Raw genomic sequence first — 19247 nt, forward strand, 5'->3', positions numbered from 1 at the left:
TATTTCACAAATGGGACATTTACAGCTACATGAAGGAGACTTGCTGAATTTTTGCAATTTCTTTGGGAACCAAAACCTAGAGTCTTAATTCAACAGTGTACATAATGACCACATGGCTTTTTTTACACATTAACTGTGCACCTTTTGTGAACATGACAAGATTAATACATGAACATGTGAATCTTTAAATTGAAAAAATTATGCAATCAACAAGTTCGGTAGAGACGTAAATAATGAGGTCACTTGTAACATGTGCATATTGAAAAATTGAGAAATTCTGATAACAACAACAGATTATCAGACAGGGTATCAGACCAGAAGATTGATATTGAAAACAAACAGCATATATTTGATGTCCAAAATAATCAAATTACCAGTAATTTTCTCAAATTTCTACAGATGATCATCAATTTTAACTGTTTAGATGCCTTGAGAGCCTAGATAACCTCTGAAGATATTTACTGTCCTGGATTTAAATACTGGAGCATTTGTTGTATATTACCATATCTGTTCTTTTTCCATTGGTATCAGATGTCAAAAATCATTACTTTTATATTCATATTATACCACTCATCATGAATTCCTTTTATGAAATATGGTTTTAGTGTTTTAGACCATCAGAAAGGATAAATTTCTATCAAGTTGCCATACCCTTTCATTTGCACAGGTTGAATACCAGTGTTATAAATGTTCAAACAATTTGAAAAGTTCCCCCATCAAATCATCTGTTTTTGTGTTGTAGGTTTGAAGGAGGGGGTGTTCCAGACCCTAAGAAGACACCCTTATGTCTATTAAGTTCTTCCACCTTGCCACAACTTGACACTAAATTTTCAGTTGATACTTCAATTCAATGGTTTGATATTTTTCTGGCTGCTTTAGACTGTTATGTATGGATTTTTGGTGAAAAACTCCTCAGCCCAGCTGATATTTTCTCAGGTAAAATTAGACAATCTAAAAATATATTTTGAAATGTAATAATTCATGGGTAAGTTAGCCTAGCATCTGTTGTCCCCGGCCTTTCTCGAAAGTGGACCAGTATAGAATTTGGCTTTCCATCGGTTCAAAATTGGTTTCCATGGCATAACTTCTTAATGCCTTCATAAACTTTCATCAAACTTACGAAGTTGGAGGATGATGAGAGCAGTAAGACAAGTATTGATTTTGAGGTCAGTATTTCAATGTTTAAGGTCATAAGTACTTAATGAAATTTAATTTTTGGGCTGAAAATTGGTTTCTTGGGTGTAACTTTTGAATGCCTTTATATACTTTAATCAAACTTACACAGTTGAAAGCTAATGAAGTAAGAGAAGCAGAATAGAATTTGGCTTCCTGTCATTCCTTCTGTTTGTCCAAAATTGGTTTCTGATGCATAACTTTTGTGGCAAAAAAGTTTTCTTTTCGTCACTAACATTCCATCTAATATCACTTCTGATGTGAGGTGAGGTCTGGAGCACTGCTCTTGTTGATAATAATAGGTTTAGATATTTGTCCTGCTATCTACTTTTGAATAAACATTACTGATAATGCATATTACTAACACTGCATCATGCTTCTAATTCTATTTTTAAAGTAAAAAGGAAAAGTGTATAAAAGAGAGAGTAGGCTTTAAAAATGTGTGCTATTCCAATAAACCTGTTTGATTTATTTTTAGATGATGGAGCCAAATTGTCCAAACTTTTGAGTACAATACAGTATTTTGTTGATAACATAGCACTGACTAGTTTGGATGATTTATCTAAACATTTTGACATTGTCTCTGAAGATCTGTTTACACCAAAGGAAACGGAAGAATTTAACAGGTACAAAAAACTTAACTGTATGTCAATTAGCTATTGATAAATTGCAAGTTAAACAATCTTTCACTTGCATTGCAGGAATGAGACAGGAGTGAATTTAATTTCATATTGTTTTACTCACAAATAGCACATATCAAACAAGTCTGATAGGAAAATATAGGTCAAAAGTACATTAACCATGTGAAATTAAGAATGGGCTTGTATTACTATTAGTAGCTATTCATCGAAATTAAGTTTTAGTTTTATTTTTAATAAAGTTTTTTCTTGAATTTCTTAATTTTTTTTAAAGACCTGGACTTATAGGAATTATGGCACTGGACTTTTGATGATTCTAAGTAATATAAAATGGAAAGGGTTTTGATGCTGATCTGCCTTATTATCTTGCAATAAGCTTTCACAACAAGGAATGAGAATGCATAACTTTTAATTTGTATACTTATCACTAATTTGTTGCTCTTCATTATTTAATTCATTGTCACATATGAATGTTTAGAAAGGGGAATAAGTCTAATTTTTAAATTTCTATGTTAATTGCAGTGTCAGTTTTTAATTTGTCTATTGTTCTTATGCAAGTCTTAAAGACGTATGATTATTATGCAATATACTGTTGAAACTAACTGTTCAGCTTTAATTATCCTAAATTGATTCGCCAACTGGCTATGTCTGTAACTGATTAGTGTAAGTAGAGAAAAGCAGAAGAATTCTGAAAAATCTGTAACTGTTTTGCACCATTATCACAAGCAACTTAATCATAACAAAAACCTACTTAAATGTAGACTTGATACATGTACAACCTTTATGATAGACCGAGCTGTGACAAAGCTTGACAGCTTTCAACATAGACAAAAATCTAATACGACTAGACTTGATACATGTACAACCTTTATGATACAACGAGCTGTGACAAGGCTTGACAGCCTTCAACATAGACAAAAATCTAATACGACTAGACTTGATACATGTACAACCTTTATGATACACCGAGCTGTGACAAGGCTTGACAGCCTTCAACATACACAAAAACCTACTACGATTAGTCTTGATACATGTACAGCCTTTATGATAGACATAGTTGTGACAAGGCTTGACAGCCTTCAACATACACAAAAACCTACTACAACTAGTCTTGATACATATACAACCTTTGTGATAGACATAGTTGTGACAAGGCTGTACAGCCTTCAGTATAGACAAAAACCTATTACGATTAGACTTGATACATGTATAACCTTTACAGTAGACAGTGCTGTGACAAGCTTGACAGCCTTCAACATGAACAGAGTTGTGACAAGGCTTGAAATAGTCATCAGCATAGACAAAAACCTACTACAACTAGTCTTGATACATGTACATTTATGATAGACATAAATGTGACAAGGCTTGACAGTCTTTAACATAGACAAAAACCTACTACGATTAGACTAGATACATGTACAACCTTTATGATAGACCAAGCTGTGACAAGGCTTGACAACCTTCTACATAGACAGAAACCTACTACGACTAGACTAGATACATGTATAACCTTTACCATTAACAGTGCTGTGACAAGGCTTGACGGCCTTTGACATAGACAGAGCTGTGACTAGGCTTGACAATCTTCAACATAGACAGAGCTGTGACTAGGCTTGACAATCTTCAACATAGACAGAGCTGTGACTAGGCTTGAAAACCTTCAACATAGACAGAGCAGTGACAAGGATTGACATTGTCTTCAACATAGACAAAACCCTACTAAAGATAGATTTTTAACAAATAGACTATTACCTACTACAACTGGGCTTTTTGTAATTCTTCTTTTCAAAATTATAACCCTACAACTAGTCTTCTTACACCTTTCAGATAGACTAAAATTATTAATGATTATACAATTTAGATGTGATTGAATAAAATCTGTATCCACACAAAAATCATCTATTTTATTAAATTCTTCCACCTTAATCAATTATAAATTAAAACTCATTAAGTTAAGACTTCCTTCCAATTTATAGACATTGATCAATGAACTGGATGCCTTTAACATTTTACAAATTAAGTTTTATTATTGCTTTATATTGTAGATCTAAATGTACTGTGGTGGTTAGGATACTAAACCTGTTAACTGTGATGATAGCTAACTTTCAGAAAGATACAATCAAGGTAAAGAAGAAGGAAAAATAAAGAATTAATGTCAAAAAGATTTCAATCCACATCTACAAATAGAACAAAGCAATTTTGTGAATATTCAACATGTGTTAAATTTTGAAGCAGTCACACTAGTGGCTAAAATATGGAAAATATCTACAATATGATAGAAAAAGGAATAGAAATATGGTGAAACACAACAAATGCACCATTGTATAGCCTTTATAAAAGTAGTAAATACAGAGGTCACCAAAAGGTCTTCAAAAAGTGTAAATACATGTATACGTAAGCTCTGAAAGGCCCTGAAAATCCACAGTAACAGAGGAAATGACACTTCTTTAAAATAAACTAAAATATCAAATAACAACATGAAGACACATTAATGACCAATATTATCAAACACTATAGACATTAACGGCAAAATCATTCACTTCTAACCAAGTATCATGAGGTTTCAATGAGGTGGAAAAGTGTCTTATCACTAGTCTGTATGACATCGTCACATTCATTAGAATTTTAAGGAGGTAGACCTAGGGTAAGGGACACAACTCTTACAAATCATTGGAATGTTTGTCTTCAGTATTTTACATCAATCTTACTTAAGCATTAAAGTAACTTGGTTTAATTTCATTTTGTTTCAAATGAAAGCTTGATATGCATTGGCAAAATTGAATATGATACAGCATATTACTGATTTCAAGAGTAATGTCCCTTACCCTAGGTCTACCTCCTTAAATGTGTTCTGACAAAAACCTACTAAACCCAAAAGAAGTTGTGTAAGATTGTTCAGTACTTAGGATGCACAGGTCATTCTGAATATGATTGAGTACCACTGATTGTCTTTAACCATTTTAAAAATACTTGTTATTGATCATTAAATGGTGCATGTAGTTGATATCCATGTAAATATTTTTGCTATATGAATGGTTAATTTTACAGGTCTTTCCCAAGGGTATGTGGAGTAACAACCTGTGGAAAATGGTCTGTACCTGTGTAATCCAACCATCAGCCTTAGGATTCAATTTGGGAGATGTTGAAATCATGAAGAATCTTCCTAATGAGGTCAAGTTCTTTAAATAAAAAAACATTTTATATATTTTTTTCAGATAATTTGTAATGCACTAAACCAAAAAAAAGTAAACAGTTGACTCTGCTTTCTACATAATTATTAAATAACTAAGCATAGGATAATACAGATTATATAGCATTTATGTAAAAACTGAAACATGACATTTAGATAAAGGAATGGACTAAATGAAGAATGAAGTAATTGGATTCTACCATTTTAATGTACATTTTAATAAGATGTCGTGTGCTTTATATTTATAGACTGAGCAGTTGTTACTAGTTATGGCAAGGTTCCTTCCAAAGGATGTTATCAACAGTGTTCATAAAGGTTTCAAATTAGTTCTTGTTGATGACAAGTAAGTAGCATAAACAATTGTTTACATGGTTTTGTATGAAAATAATTAATTTTTTAATTTGAATACTTACCTTGATTACATGTTACAATGTGTTGGCAACTGTACACATTGAGTACATTGTATTGATGGCTGTCATATATCGATAACCTTGTATAAATGTTTGTCATACATACATAACATTGTATTGATGGCTGTCATACATTAGTGGCAGTCTCTAATTGATTATATTGTATCGAGGGTCTATTGGAATCCCCTCCAATGGATGGATTGATTTCAAATTGAGTGTCTGGCTCTTTATATATATATGTTGTAAGCAAGTTTTGGTGCTGTCCGATATCAAGTGCCTTTTTCGTGGGACATTTTTTTACTATATAAAATGAAAGAAACGATTTTTGTCACAAAAATGGATGGATTGGTTTCAAATTGGGTATATAGGTGGGGCATATATTGTAACCTATCTAGTATCCACTTCTTAATGAGTTTGGGTTTCCCTAGCACCCTAGCACAACAACTCATGCAACTTCATGTAATGGTGGTGGTCAAACATTGATTCAATTGTATTGATGACTTTCATACTTTGATTACATTGTATTAGTGGCTGCCTCACATTGATTACACTGTATGGGTGACTTTCATGCTTTGATTACATCATATTAGTGGCTGCCTCACATTGATTACACTGTATGGGTGACTTTCATACTTTGATTACATTATATAAGTGGTTGCCACACATTGATTGCACTGTATGGGTGACTTCTATGCTTTGATTACATCATATTAGTGGCTGCCTCACATAGATTACACTATATGAGTGACTTTCATACTTGGATTACGTCATATAAATAGCTGTCTCACATTGATTACACTGTATGGGTGACTTTCTTACTTTGATTACATTATATTAGTGGCTGCCTCACATTGATTACACTGTATGGGTGACTTTCATGCTTTGATTACATCATATAAGTGGTTGCCACACATTGATTACACTGTTTGGGTGACTTTCATGCTTTGATTACATCATATTAGTGGCTGTCTCACATTGATTACACTGTATGAGTGACTTTCATACTTGGATTACATCATATAAATAGCTGTCTCACATTGATTACACTGTATGGGTGACTTTCATACTTGGATTACATCATATAAATAGCTGTCTCACATTGATTACACTGTATGGGTGACTTTCATGCTTTGATTACATCATATAAGTGGTTGCCACACATTGATTGCACTGTATGGGTGACTTCTATGCTTTGATTACATCATATTAGTGGCTGTCTCACATAGATTACACTATATGAGTGACTTTCATACTTTGGATTACATCATATAAATAGCTGTCTCACATTGATAACACTGTATGGGTGACTTTCATTCTTTTGATTACTTAATAACAGTGACTATCTATTTATATATATTATGCAATGTTATATATATGAAACATATTTTGTCATAAAAAACTATTTTAGAGACTTGTCCTGCCAGTTACCAGTATCACTATCTAACCCAGGAGTAGATTTGTTTCCATTTGAGCAGTTACTGAAGGGATTTGGACAACTACACAGTACAAACATGTTACCTGAAGGTTCTACCACACCTGCTAACTTAGCTAAACAACTGTTCAGTAATATATGCAAGGTATCTACTATAGTATTGAATGATTTATTCTCACAGTTATTAAGTAATAAACATTCTCTATGCAAAACTTAGGCAGAGTTTGTTGGTTGGTATACTTAAAACCAACTTATTTTTGTGGGTTGGGAAATCACATCAATTGGTTGGTATTAATTTTTACAAATTCCACTCTGTCTAAAGTCTATTCTGTAATAAAAAGACTTATTTGTGGCAATTATTTTTAATGATATTTTCTTTCTGGTAAAATTAGTGAAAATTAATAGCTTGCTGAAATTAGTTTGTTTACAGTAAGTTAATATAAGTTAATAAGTTATATAATCTTCATTCTTAGGATCTGATGTTCTTGATGCCATATTATGATCATCAACAGTATTTATCACATTATAAACTTTTAAAAAAAACCTTGCCATTTACAACTGCTTGACCAATCAAATCATTAGAAAACTATTGCTGTTAGACAAATGGATATTATATTACTCTGGGTTGATGGTTTACTATTCTGACATAACAATCTTTACAATAATCTTCGACGACAAATGGATTTGTGCCCACTAAATTTCTCTTTGTCTTCATTAGACCTTTATGTTTAAAATTTGGAAGTTTCCATGGAAGCATTTTAGCCATAGTACATGGTTTTATTTATAGACTTCAAAGGAGAAAAGTTGTTATTACATAAGAGTTTGAAAGTTTCAAGGATTTAGCTAACTTGTATCATAAGAAGGCTTATGTTATGTCCAGTTCTAATTATTTATCCATTAGCTATTTCAGTGCATAGCTTTGTCTAAGGTCAACAATCTCAATGATATTATTACCTTCTAGGGTATAGCCACCGAGAGAGATGGTATACAAACAGCAGTTATGTTAGTCCCAGGGGTGAAGTCTGTCTGTAATGCAGTTCTGGACTTAGCTTTTCTGTTAGGATTACCGGTATGTATAGTCTTAAAGTGGATATGCACAGCCATCTAGTGCAGTAGATATCCAGAATGAGTTGCTTTTTATTTGTAAAGACCGCTGTGTGATGTTTTATAAAACTAAGTATAAAGAGTTGCAATTTTATATACTTCTCTTGCATCACTCATTAAATTTCAATATTTGTTATAGATGTTTATAGCTCAATCACTCTCTTTTTCCTTCTCATAGCTATACAGTAATCCTCATTTGTTTTTGAACCAATATTTTCAGACTTGATCACTCAGTTTTTGACCATAAAATACAGGTCAAGGTTATTTGGTCTCATTAACCACTTCTAACGTTTCCATTACTTTACATGTTAAAAAAGTAATTTTTCAAAGTTTCACTGTGAATTGCCAGGAGAAATGACACCTTATAGTTGCATACCATTGCGAAGCTTGGAAAATAAGGCTTTTAAAATTATTATGCTAATGGTACGATGATTGTAGAAATTCTTCACAAAATTTACTTGAATAAATAATACTGAAACTCCGCATTTTTACCTTTTCTGCTAACTGACAGCATGGAGGCAAATTACTCACACTTGTAAACAATATTCATACACTTTTGTAGTAAATTACATGTATGGTTTTAAAGTACGCAATCTCAGCTTTATTTTGCTGACTTTTAATCAGAATACACACAAATAATGCACTTACAATGCATAGGTTTAGGTTCAGTGTGTTTTTGGTACTACATAGGGGATGGCCATTTGTCCCGGAAATGGTTAGTGAGACCTTGCATTTCTATGCAGGAGTTATGGCCCTTTCTACTTTGAAGTCTAGGAATGTAGGAGTATCTGTGTTAACTAGATCAATTTTCTTGTTCTAGTTGTGCACCATACATTTTTGGTTTGTATATTATTTTAGAATTTTCTTAAAAGGTGATTACATGGCCATACAGTTAAAACTAAAGCTTATATTGATATCTGTATTTGACATATATCCCATTACAGCCACAGATATTAACAGATGCTATTTTGGACACAACAGTGGTGTCTGGAGCAAGTAGAGGTTTACAACAATCTTTAGGGGACCTCATCTTCTCAACATTTAAGTCCACCATTTGTAGTCATCTGGCTAAAGAATCTAAGAACTTTGCTCCACTCCTTGCTCAGAAAGCTGAGTCAAATAGTCGTAGAGTCAGCAGTGTCCTTGTCAGTATCATTGACCATGTGACCAGAGATAAAAATCTTAGAAAAAGGTGAATAATGGATTAAATTTGGTTTGTTAGACTTTTCATAAACAATTCATGAAAGAAGGAAATATTCTAGTAAATTTCTATGGAGTTCCTTAAAGAGAAAAACTAAATTTATTCTTATTTTCTTAACTGCTTGTCACAAGTCACTCCAATTGTGAAACCAGGATCAGAAAAAAATAAAAACAGTACCATAATATTTGGAAGGCTATATCTTGGAATGGGAGATATATTAAGCAATTAAATAAAACTTTATTTATGATAAATCCCATATTAGTTAGATCTGGTTCAGAGCTTTACTGTAGTGGATATGAAGAGAACTTGATGAAATTTGAAATTAGTATATTATTCAAAGAACTGTGGTCTAGATACCAATTGAACCATATGAGTTAAGTTATTTCGAAGTTTTTTTTTGGTATATCAAATCAGGTTTATGGTAGAAGGTAACTTTTTAATTTAACAAAGTAGTAATTATCTTCTTGAAGAGGAACCAAAACAAAAAACAAAAAAAAACAGAGGAAATGTATATTCATGTCAATTCCAACCCATGAGAATCATATTTTGATGTTACATTTTAGTGAAAGTGGTGGGGTTGTTAGCTCAGTCTTAGACCAATGGAGTAAGTTCTCAGGTTGGTGGGACAAGAAAAGTTCATTAGATCTACAAAGTATGGCTCTGTTGATGTTGTCAAAACTCATCCTCCTTGACAGCAAGGTAACACATTAAGATAAAATAAAATTTATCTGTATTGTAATTCTGTAATGTCTGGATCAATGTCCACATTCCTTGTAATTGCAACTCCTCCTAAACCACTCAAGGGATTTTAATGAAATTGTATAGGAAAGTTGAGTATCATGTATATAGATGTGAATGAAGGAATATAAATACTGTTGGCAGAGTCTAAAGGGAGATAATCCAAATTATAGAGTTTTCAATGTTAAAACCTTCTCTTTCACCACTCAAGGGATTTTTATGCAATTTTATTGGAAGGTTTTGCATCATAATTTATCATGTTGATAAGCAAGAAGGAACATCATTACTGTCAAAGGACTTCAAAGGGAGATACTCTATATTAATTGGTATTTTATAAGAATGTTGGGAATAATATGTAGATGTGCATGAAGGAATGTAATTACTGTTGGATGACTCCAAAAGGAGGTGAATTAAAGGTTTTCCATTTGAAATGGGGGTATTCTCTTTGGGAGCTTGTTCATAGTATATCTAATTCAGTTTGTTCTTTACAGATCAAATTGAACTATTTTTATATGCCCGTCTATATAGACGGGACGTATTATGGTATACCGTTGTCCGTCGTGCCATCCATCTGTCCACACGTCGCGCGATAACTCAAATTTGCTTTTACGGATTCCAATGAAATTTTAGCACAATATTAATATTAACGGAAGAAAGCTCCCTTTCGATTTTGAAGAATATTTTATTTGTCGCTCCAGAGTTGCGGAACTTTATGCACTTAAAAATCTATATTTTTGTCAAATCTGATGTAATTACCACGGCATAAGTTTGCTGCTTACTTACAGTTTTGAAAAGCTGTATTATATTGGGACCAACAAACAACTTCAATTCTACAATAGATTTGATTTTTATGAATACTGACAATTATCAGAGTGGTACCCTAGAAACTTATTATTCTGACCACAAGGCAAAATGGACTTCCTTACAGTAGAAGTAGAAGGAATTGTACTATTAACTGTATGTCTTACCACATAATAATATTATTACATAATGAATTATTTGTCCAGATTTCAATTCTGTAGTTTATTATAGTTTTATTTAGTTCAAAAACAAAGAATCCCTTTTAAATGCTATTGTATACTTTCATCATGTCATACAGTTGTAAGATCATTTATACTTTTTGAATAACTGAAGAAAAAACTTTGCTCACTATATATACTGACTAATTTTTTGGTAATCAGAAATCAGGTTATTGTTTTCAAAATTTATACCATCAGCTATTCTTGCGGACGGGCGTATCTTGCGCTCTTAGCGCAGGTGTTTATTAAAAATGTACTTTATATCAAACTGGTGCCTTTATGTTTTATTTTACTGAATAGGAACATAATTATTTATTTTACTTATCTTATTCACATAGCTCTAGTTCTAGTTCTAGTAACAAAATGATGACTTTTCTTCACAATCAAATGAAAAAGTAATAAAACAGAAGAAAAAAACACATTAATGACCGCCATTAAAACTTTTTTTATTTCAGGTGGCATCTGACCCTACACATAAATCATTTCATGAGGTTTTTATGATGTATCAGATGTTGTTAACAGACAACAGAACACAACTTGACTTCAAGGTACAATAACTTCTCAATAACCCTTGTCGTGCTACACCCAGACCTGTTCAGGATTGGACCATGTTCCACTTTATCGGTTCTGGCAGTGTAAATCTGAGTTTAGGAAAGTGCAGTTTGTGTCCATCTGCAAGCAGCATAACTGTGCTTTAAAATGAGGCTATCTGATATAGAGTTTGTTAATAAATAATAACTTGAAAGTTAAAAGAAGAGGTTATGAGTTTCCGCTGTCGAAAAAAATGAGATTTTTTGGGGGTAGGGTTCATTTCTGAAACCCTCGCCAGAGCAGAATTAATCTGTAGTACTTTATTTGCCAGGAAACTAAATGAGAATGATTTCTGTAACCACCATTATGATGGCAACCCCTTGTATTGACTACTTCCGGTTTATGGACAAACAGAGGCCAAAAATTGGAAAAAATCCTCATTTTTTTCACACGAATGACCCTTCAGGGGGATCCTGACCCCCACTTGTGACTGTAACACACTTTATTTGGCTTCAGTATCCTCCATGGTCTTCAGGCTGTAGGATGAATGTGCTTTGGTTCCTGATTTGTTCCCGTTGAACCCCACAGGTAGCAAATAATGACCAGAAATGGACAAAAATGACCATTTTCGAGTGACATACCCATTTTCATGCGTTGGCTTTGTCAGTATCTTAAAAGACTATTGCTTTATGAATGATTTTGGATATTTCAATGTTCATAGGATGTACAAGTTAAAAGGTCTAATATTAAACTCCCAACATGTATATAGTGATAAGGGTGTTTGTCTTTCCTTCCCTTACCATAGGGGTACTTTTAAAGTATCTTAATTAAAAAAGAACATTTTGTATAAGAATCAGGCAGTGGGTGGCACATCATTTTACTCAATTTATTCTTTTTTTACTCAAATATATTTAATACATCTAGAAAACTTAAAAGCTATTTAAATTTATCCTGAAGCATCTGTGACATAGATATTTTTTGACTGCTTATATAAGGAAAAAGTGTGGGAAAATCTTCCCACCATTTTTCTATAGTGTATTTCAACAATTTTTTTTTTTTTTTATCTATTTTATTGAAAACTGTACATTTGTTAGTTTGAAAACATCGAGTACCGGTACCTTATCCCGGTTCATTAACATTAGTAGCAATGATATCAAAATATACACAGATGTTAGTATTTGTTAGTACATACATGATTTTCAATAATAATATTTACACACATCACAACAGAATATCAAAGAAAAAAACCACAGATAGATAAGTCTAGAGCAATAAATATGTAATTTATTAACAAACATACAGATTTGAAAGCAGTTTGTTTAATTGAAAAAAAAATTAGATAATTGGGATTTGGGACAAAATTAAAAAACTACATGAAAAAAAAAAAAAAAAATTAATAATAAAAAAAAAAAAAAAATAGATTTTTTTGTTTCCCTGTAAATTTCTTAATCTATCTGTTGGCCATTGTACATATGTTATTTATTGTTTCATCATTTAGAATGAAATAAGTATATATAAATAAGTTTTCATAATATAACAGTGAAAATATTCCACAATTTAATAAATTGCTCTAGTTTGTTATTTCTGACAGCAATAGATTTTTCTATGTTATATAAATCTTTGACAATGTTTTTAAATGCTTGTAAAGATAACTGTTTTCTAAAACATTTACAATTGTATATGAATTGTTTAATTTTGAGAAAGAAAAGATTAAAAACTAGACTTCTTCTGCCTCTAGAAGTATCTCCCAACAAAAAATTCTTTTTAGTAAAGGGGATGCTGATATCATTCAATATAAGCCAAAAATCAATTTCCAGGATAAAATTCTGAACTTTTTCACAGTTCCAAAATAAATGTTCTATAGTCTCAACCTCTTCATCACAAAAAAGTATAATTTGCAGTATCTGTAATTTGTATTCTAAAAAGATATGTATTTGTTGCAATTATGTAATGATTTATTCTAAATTGTAACCATTGGAGTTAAGTGTTTTTTGTCACTAAAAATGGAAGGTTAAAAATATCCTTCCATTCTTGATCATTAATATCCAATATTTCCCCCCATTTTTGTTGTCCACAAGGCACACAATTATTTTTTATCAACACTGAATACATATCTTTTGTGCCTTTTTTACTCTTCATAAACAGTTTAATATAATTTGGACAGAATGGACATACAACATTATTATCATTCTACACAAAAGATCTTTTGTCTGTCTTAGTGCAGTATTAAACTATTATAATTCATAGTATCAATATTAATAGCAAATTTCTGCTGAAGTTCTAAATTAGACAAAAAGCATCCATCTTCTTTCAAAATATCATTTACAAAGATAATACCTTTTTGAAAAAAATCGTCATAAAATACAGGTTTATTACCAACAATAATATTTTTATTCCACCACAAGGGACTAGTAACAAAAAATTCCCAGCTATCATCTTTATCTTTTTCAATAATACTGTTCCAAGCATTAAATACATCTTTCCAAAACATATTTTTTACATTTTACTGACACTGCATATCCATTCCCACATTTTAAAAGTTTTTCTCTATCAACAGTAGAATATAATATATTAAGCCATTTACTCTCAGAATTGAAAACTTTTCTAACCCAGGTGGATTTTAAAGCATCCATAAAACATGCAATATTTATCATTTTCAGTCCACATTCAGCATGATTTTTTTGTAAAATCTCCCTTTTTACCCTGCCTGTAGGTGAATTCCAAATATACGAGTAAATAAGGCCATTTATTTTATTTGTGACCACACTTTTTGGACGTGGTAATGTTAATATAAGATGGTTAAGAATTGGTAATATCAGAGTTTTAACAACTGATATTTTACCAATGACAGTCAAATTTCTCTTCGACCATGTGTTAATTAGACTTTTAATCTTAACCAACTTTTCATCATAGTTCATATCTATCATATTAACAAAATTTACATCAAAATATATACCTAGTAATTTGAAAGTTGTTGCTCCCCAAGACAAATGTCTTTCAGGGCAAAGCACATCTTCGCTATACTTTTTGCTGCCCATCCAAACAACCTGGGTTTTATTAAAATTAAAGCCCAGATATGTTTGCATACCAATCTAGCTCTTGCATAGCTGCATTTAAAGATTTCTCAGATCCGTCCAATATCAATGATGTGTCATCAGCATATTGAGACAGTTTATGATCTACTTCAAAAACCTGAATACCAGAAATATTTTTGTTACCCTGAATTCTTATAGCAAGTATTTCCGCACACAGAATGAAGAGGTAGGGAGACAAAGGATCCCCCTGTCTACATCCTCTACCGATTTGAAAAAAATCAGATAAGTTCCCACCCTGTATAATGGCAGAGTTAATGTTTTTGTAAAATACTTTGACCCACTGTATAATAGAGTCTCCAAAATTAAAGAAACTTAAAACATTTAATAGAAAGCTCCATGACATAGAGTCAAACGCTTTCTCAAAATCTATTAACAATAACAAACCAGGTATATCTTTTTCTTCGGTATATTGCAAAATATCATAAATCAATCTGATATTATCTCCTATAAACCGACCATTTATAAACCCAGTTTGATCTAAGTCTATCAATTTGTCTAAAACTTTTCTAATTCTTCTAGCAATAACCCCTGAACCAATTTTATATACTGTATTTAGTAGAGAAATAGGACACCAGTTCTTTAAAAAGTGTCTTGGCTTATTGTCTTTAGGAAGACAAGTAATAATACCTTGTTTCTGTGTAACTGATAACTCTCCCATCATTGCCCCATAATTTAGTGAATTTAAAACATTAACATGTAAGTCTCTCCAGAAAAATTTAAAGAATTCTGTAGAAAAACCATCAGAGCCAGGTGATTTGTCATTCTTTATATTTTTCAAAACCTCACTGGCTTCTGTGATAGATATCTCCCCTTCTAAAGAATTCTTTTCATCCTCAGATAATCTATTGAAACTCAAATCCTGTAGATCATTTTCAAGATCAGTTAGGTTATAAGTATTCAACGGATCATCTCGAGAACGATATAATTCTTTATAAAAAAATTTTTTTTCTGTCAGTATATCAAATTGATCTGTTACAATAGTGCCATCTTCCTTTTCTATTTTAGGTATAATCTTATTAGAAAAATTTCTAGACTCAAGTCCACAAAAATACTTTGTTGGTTTTTCTCCTTCTTCTATTCATTTAGCCCTTGATCTAATTAATTTACCCCTCATTTTTTCTTTCCTGAGAGCTTCCAATTCAGTCTTTTTATTATCTAACTCTAAAAAATTAATAATTGATTGTGACTCCAGTTTTTCAATTTCTTTTAAAAGTTCAGATTCTAAATTATTCTTTTGTTTTTTCTTATAACTAGCATAAGAGATAGTTTTACCTCTTACTTCAAATAATAAGGTTTCTAAAAATAGCTGACTATTAATTGTCAACTGTATATTTTAATCCTCTATCATATGTAAATTTTCCATATTATATACTGGAGCACAATACTGTTTTTTAACATCCATAATTTTTTCTTTAACACAATTAATATATTCTGAGTTGTAAAATAAGGAGTTGTTGAACTTCCATAGGCCTTTACCTCTCACATAAGTATTAAATTCTAATTCTAAAGTAACCATTGAGTGATCAGACCTATAGCTTGGTTCAATTTTACATGTTTTTAAATGTATAAGCATAGAATCTGGTATCAAAAAGAAATCTAACCTAGATTGCTTTAAAGGAGTTCTTTTTCTCCAAGTATAACGTCTCATATTTGGATATATCTCCCTGAATGGATCTACAAGATTCCACTGATGTATAATTTCTAAAACCTTCATTTTGATTATTAATATGTTGGATTCAAAACAAGATTAATATCACCACAAATCACATAATTTTCATTTCCAAAATCTTCAATAATTGACATAATATTATCACAAAATCCTGGTATATCTTGATTTGGACCATATAATGACAATAATGTAAGTCTGGTACCATTAATACTTATATCTAAGGCTAAAAAGTTACCATTTCGATCTTTTTTTCTTTCCATATTTTAAATTCTACATTATTATTTACTAAAATAGCTACACCTCGTGAATTAGAAGTTAGGGATGAGAAAAAACACTCATACCCCCAAACAGATCTAATAGTAGATTCACTTTCAGTTACAAAGTGTGTGTCCTGTAAGCAGTACAAATTATAGTTTTTAACTTTAAGAAAATTAAGAACATCTCTTCTCTTGCCAGGGTCACCTAGCCCTTGGCAATTCAGTGTTAATATTTTCACAGATCCCATATTAAAATATATATTAATAGATCAGTAAACCAACATTTATAACCATCTATAAGAAAAATCACCAGGTGGTTGTAGCAAAATATGAAAAAAATTAATATTTTAAAAATACTCAAAAAGTAAGTTTCTTTAATGATACAAAACAGATAGGATAAAAAATAAATAAGTCTCAAAATGGCGAGCATGTTGAATTGAAAATACTCAATTCAATCTTTGCAAAAAGAGAAAATAAAGTCAACAAAATTTGAACGGAACATTTGTAATGTAAACAATAAAATTTAAGTTACTTCCCTTGCCTCTGTACTCAATATCATCATATAATCCAAATTTCAGCTGTAGTCCACGCGGAGTCCTTCCATAAATACCACAATTAAAATACCATACAGATTCAAAATGCCCAGTTTCTTCAAGTCTGTGGATCAAGCCCATATTTCTTCTAGTAACATCATCAACAAATTTCACTGTATTTTTAAGGTCTTGTCTGACACGCATCAAGCTTCTTTTCACATCTGAATTGAAGAGTCTAACAATAACGGGTCTGGGTTCTTGATCGCCTGGTAGCCTATGAATCGCTACTACGTCTCTTTCGTCAAGTTCCACTTTCAGGTCATCTTTAATCATCTTAATAAAATCCTGACAAAGGTTTTGTTTTTCTTTCTTTGGTAAATTATATACTTTGATATTGTTTTTCCTTGAATATTGTTCGTTATAGTTACTACTGATGCTGTTTTCCTTTGCTATCTTTTGTGTTTTTGCCATTTCATGTTTCAATTTTGACACACAAGATATATTCATTTCATTATTCTTTTTCAAGTTTTCATTTTCTATAGTAAGGGCTTCCATTTTTTCTTGCACTTCATTTTGAAATTTTGCTAATTTGTCATTCAATTTCTTTTCAAGTGAAGATTCAAATTTACTAAAAAGTTTCTTTACTATATCATTTACAAAATTTTCCAAGTCTGATTGTTTGACAAGGTCTTTTGTCACTTCATTTAGATCATCTTTAGTTGTAAGATCCCTTAGGCTAAACTTAATTTCCTCAAGGTCTTTTTGAAAGTTAATACATTGTAATACTAGATATATCAAGGCTAGTATTTGAATCAGATGACACTTCAGAAAAAGTTCTCTTACAGATTACTTACAGGTTTATCTACTTTGGCTGCAAGCAATTGTTGAACAGTTTTTCCTTTGCCCTCTGTTTTGCCCTTAAGTTTCTGTTTTTAGAGTTGTTAGAAAGTCCTGAGGCCATAATAGTGTGTTGAAATAATCCTTTGTTTGTAATAAAACACTGCAAAATATGCACTAAATGTCTATTTTCCTCATTTTCCATTTAAATTTGTCTCCAGAAAATGACACTATTGGAATTCCCAAGTAAAATCCCATCTGAAGGTATAACTTTTAAGTCATATCACACATTATTAACACAGAATTTTGCAAAAATTGAGGAGCAGAATTTTAGTGTGTTAACTGCTCAGCTGCCATCTTAAAATCTCCGTATTTCACTGCCTTTTTATGATTTGAAAGGTCAAATGTAGTTTTAGTATTTCAACTAAATTTGACCTTTCAAATCATAAAAGGCAGTGAAAGAAATTAGCAGCAGACCTACAGACCCAAGTCTATGTAAAATGAAGCAAGTCTATGATGAAACTGGCACAAGTTGCTTTAAAATGTACAGTGGTGTCTATGTTGACAACAAATTCTGCTTCGGACACTGAAAAGGCAAACATTTTGATGGATATTTATGGAGGTTATGAGGTATATATACTTGGATAATGCAAAAAAATCTATGTGTTTTTTTTATGTTTTTTGTTTTTTCTTCATGTGCCACACCTTACACACATTTTGCCTGATTCTTAGACAGAAAAGTATTTAAATATTGAGTATGTGCACCTATTTTAAACTTTGATCAGAATGTATTAAGGTCTTATATCTTACATAAGCTAAACATGGTCTTTATTGTTCCTTGATATTGGGTAATTATCTCTGTAAAACCTTCTACACTACTAAATGAAATTTAATGAAACTTTCCCAGCATCTTTATTACATGTTCCCCAGCATCTTTATTACATATTCCCCATCATCTTTATTACATATTCCCATTGTGCACTTCCTAATTTAGATTTTGATTTTAATTAATTTGGAAGTCAAAAGGTGCATGTTATTGAATGGGGAGCTGGTATCTGTAATGTATATGGTGCACATGGCTGATTTTCTATTTTTTTTGTCACAAAGTCTTGCATTAATCTGAATATGTGAATAGTTATTAGCATCTTGACTATTTCAGTGCAGAGTGTTGGAACTACTGGCTTTCTTTGCCTTGCTACCAAACCCACATGAGAAGAAGCTGAAGTAAGTTTACAATATATATGTTGGTATATATTAACTTTTATTTATAAGAAATATCAATACCTTTACATATGTAAGTTAAATTGTTTTGTCCAGCAGTGCTAAGCTTGTCGTATAAGGCGACTAAATAGTGCTCAGAAACCTAGCCGGGGCTAGGTGCTCTGCCCACAGAGCAACTGGGATGTGTGCCCCAGGTGGT

At 31.6% G+C, this 19247-nt stretch overlaps 1 protein-coding gene across 4 annotated transcripts in view; it reads left to right on the forward strand.

Annotated features, from left to right (window-relative positions):
- Positions 1-19247, forward strand: part of LOC148619344 (DNA-dependent protein kinase catalytic subunit-like) — a 99117-nt gene that overhangs the window by 33758 nt on the left and 46112 nt on the right. For all 4 annotated transcript variants that reach the window (XM_088579134.1, XM_088579135.1, XM_088579137.1 and 1 more), the window contains 11 exons: positions 743-936; positions 1652-1799; positions 3857-3935; positions 4860-4982; positions 5250-5344; positions 6820-6988; positions 7805-7912; positions 8892-9139; positions 9712-9847; positions 11361-11453; positions 18987-19051. In XM_088579134.1, the coding sequence (XP_088435260.1) occupies positions 743-936; positions 1652-1799; positions 3857-3935; positions 4860-4982; positions 5250-5344; positions 6820-6988; positions 7805-7912; positions 8892-9139; positions 9712-9847; positions 11361-11453; positions 18987-19051 (1458 nt within the window). The remainder of the gene's footprint in view (positions 1-742; positions 937-1651; positions 1800-3856; positions 3936-4859; positions 4983-5249; positions 5345-6819; positions 6989-7804; positions 7913-8891; positions 9140-9711; positions 9848-11360; positions 11454-18986; positions 19052-19247) is intronic.

The sequence above is a fragment of the Perna viridis genome, chromosome 4 (assembly GCF_037379345.1).
Source record: "Perna viridis isolate PV_CMFRI_1.1 ecotype Kerala chromosome 4, ASM3737934v1, whole genome shotgun sequence".
NCBI classification, from domain to species: domain Eukaryota; kingdom Metazoa; phylum Mollusca; class Bivalvia; order Mytilida; family Mytilidae; genus Perna; species Perna viridis.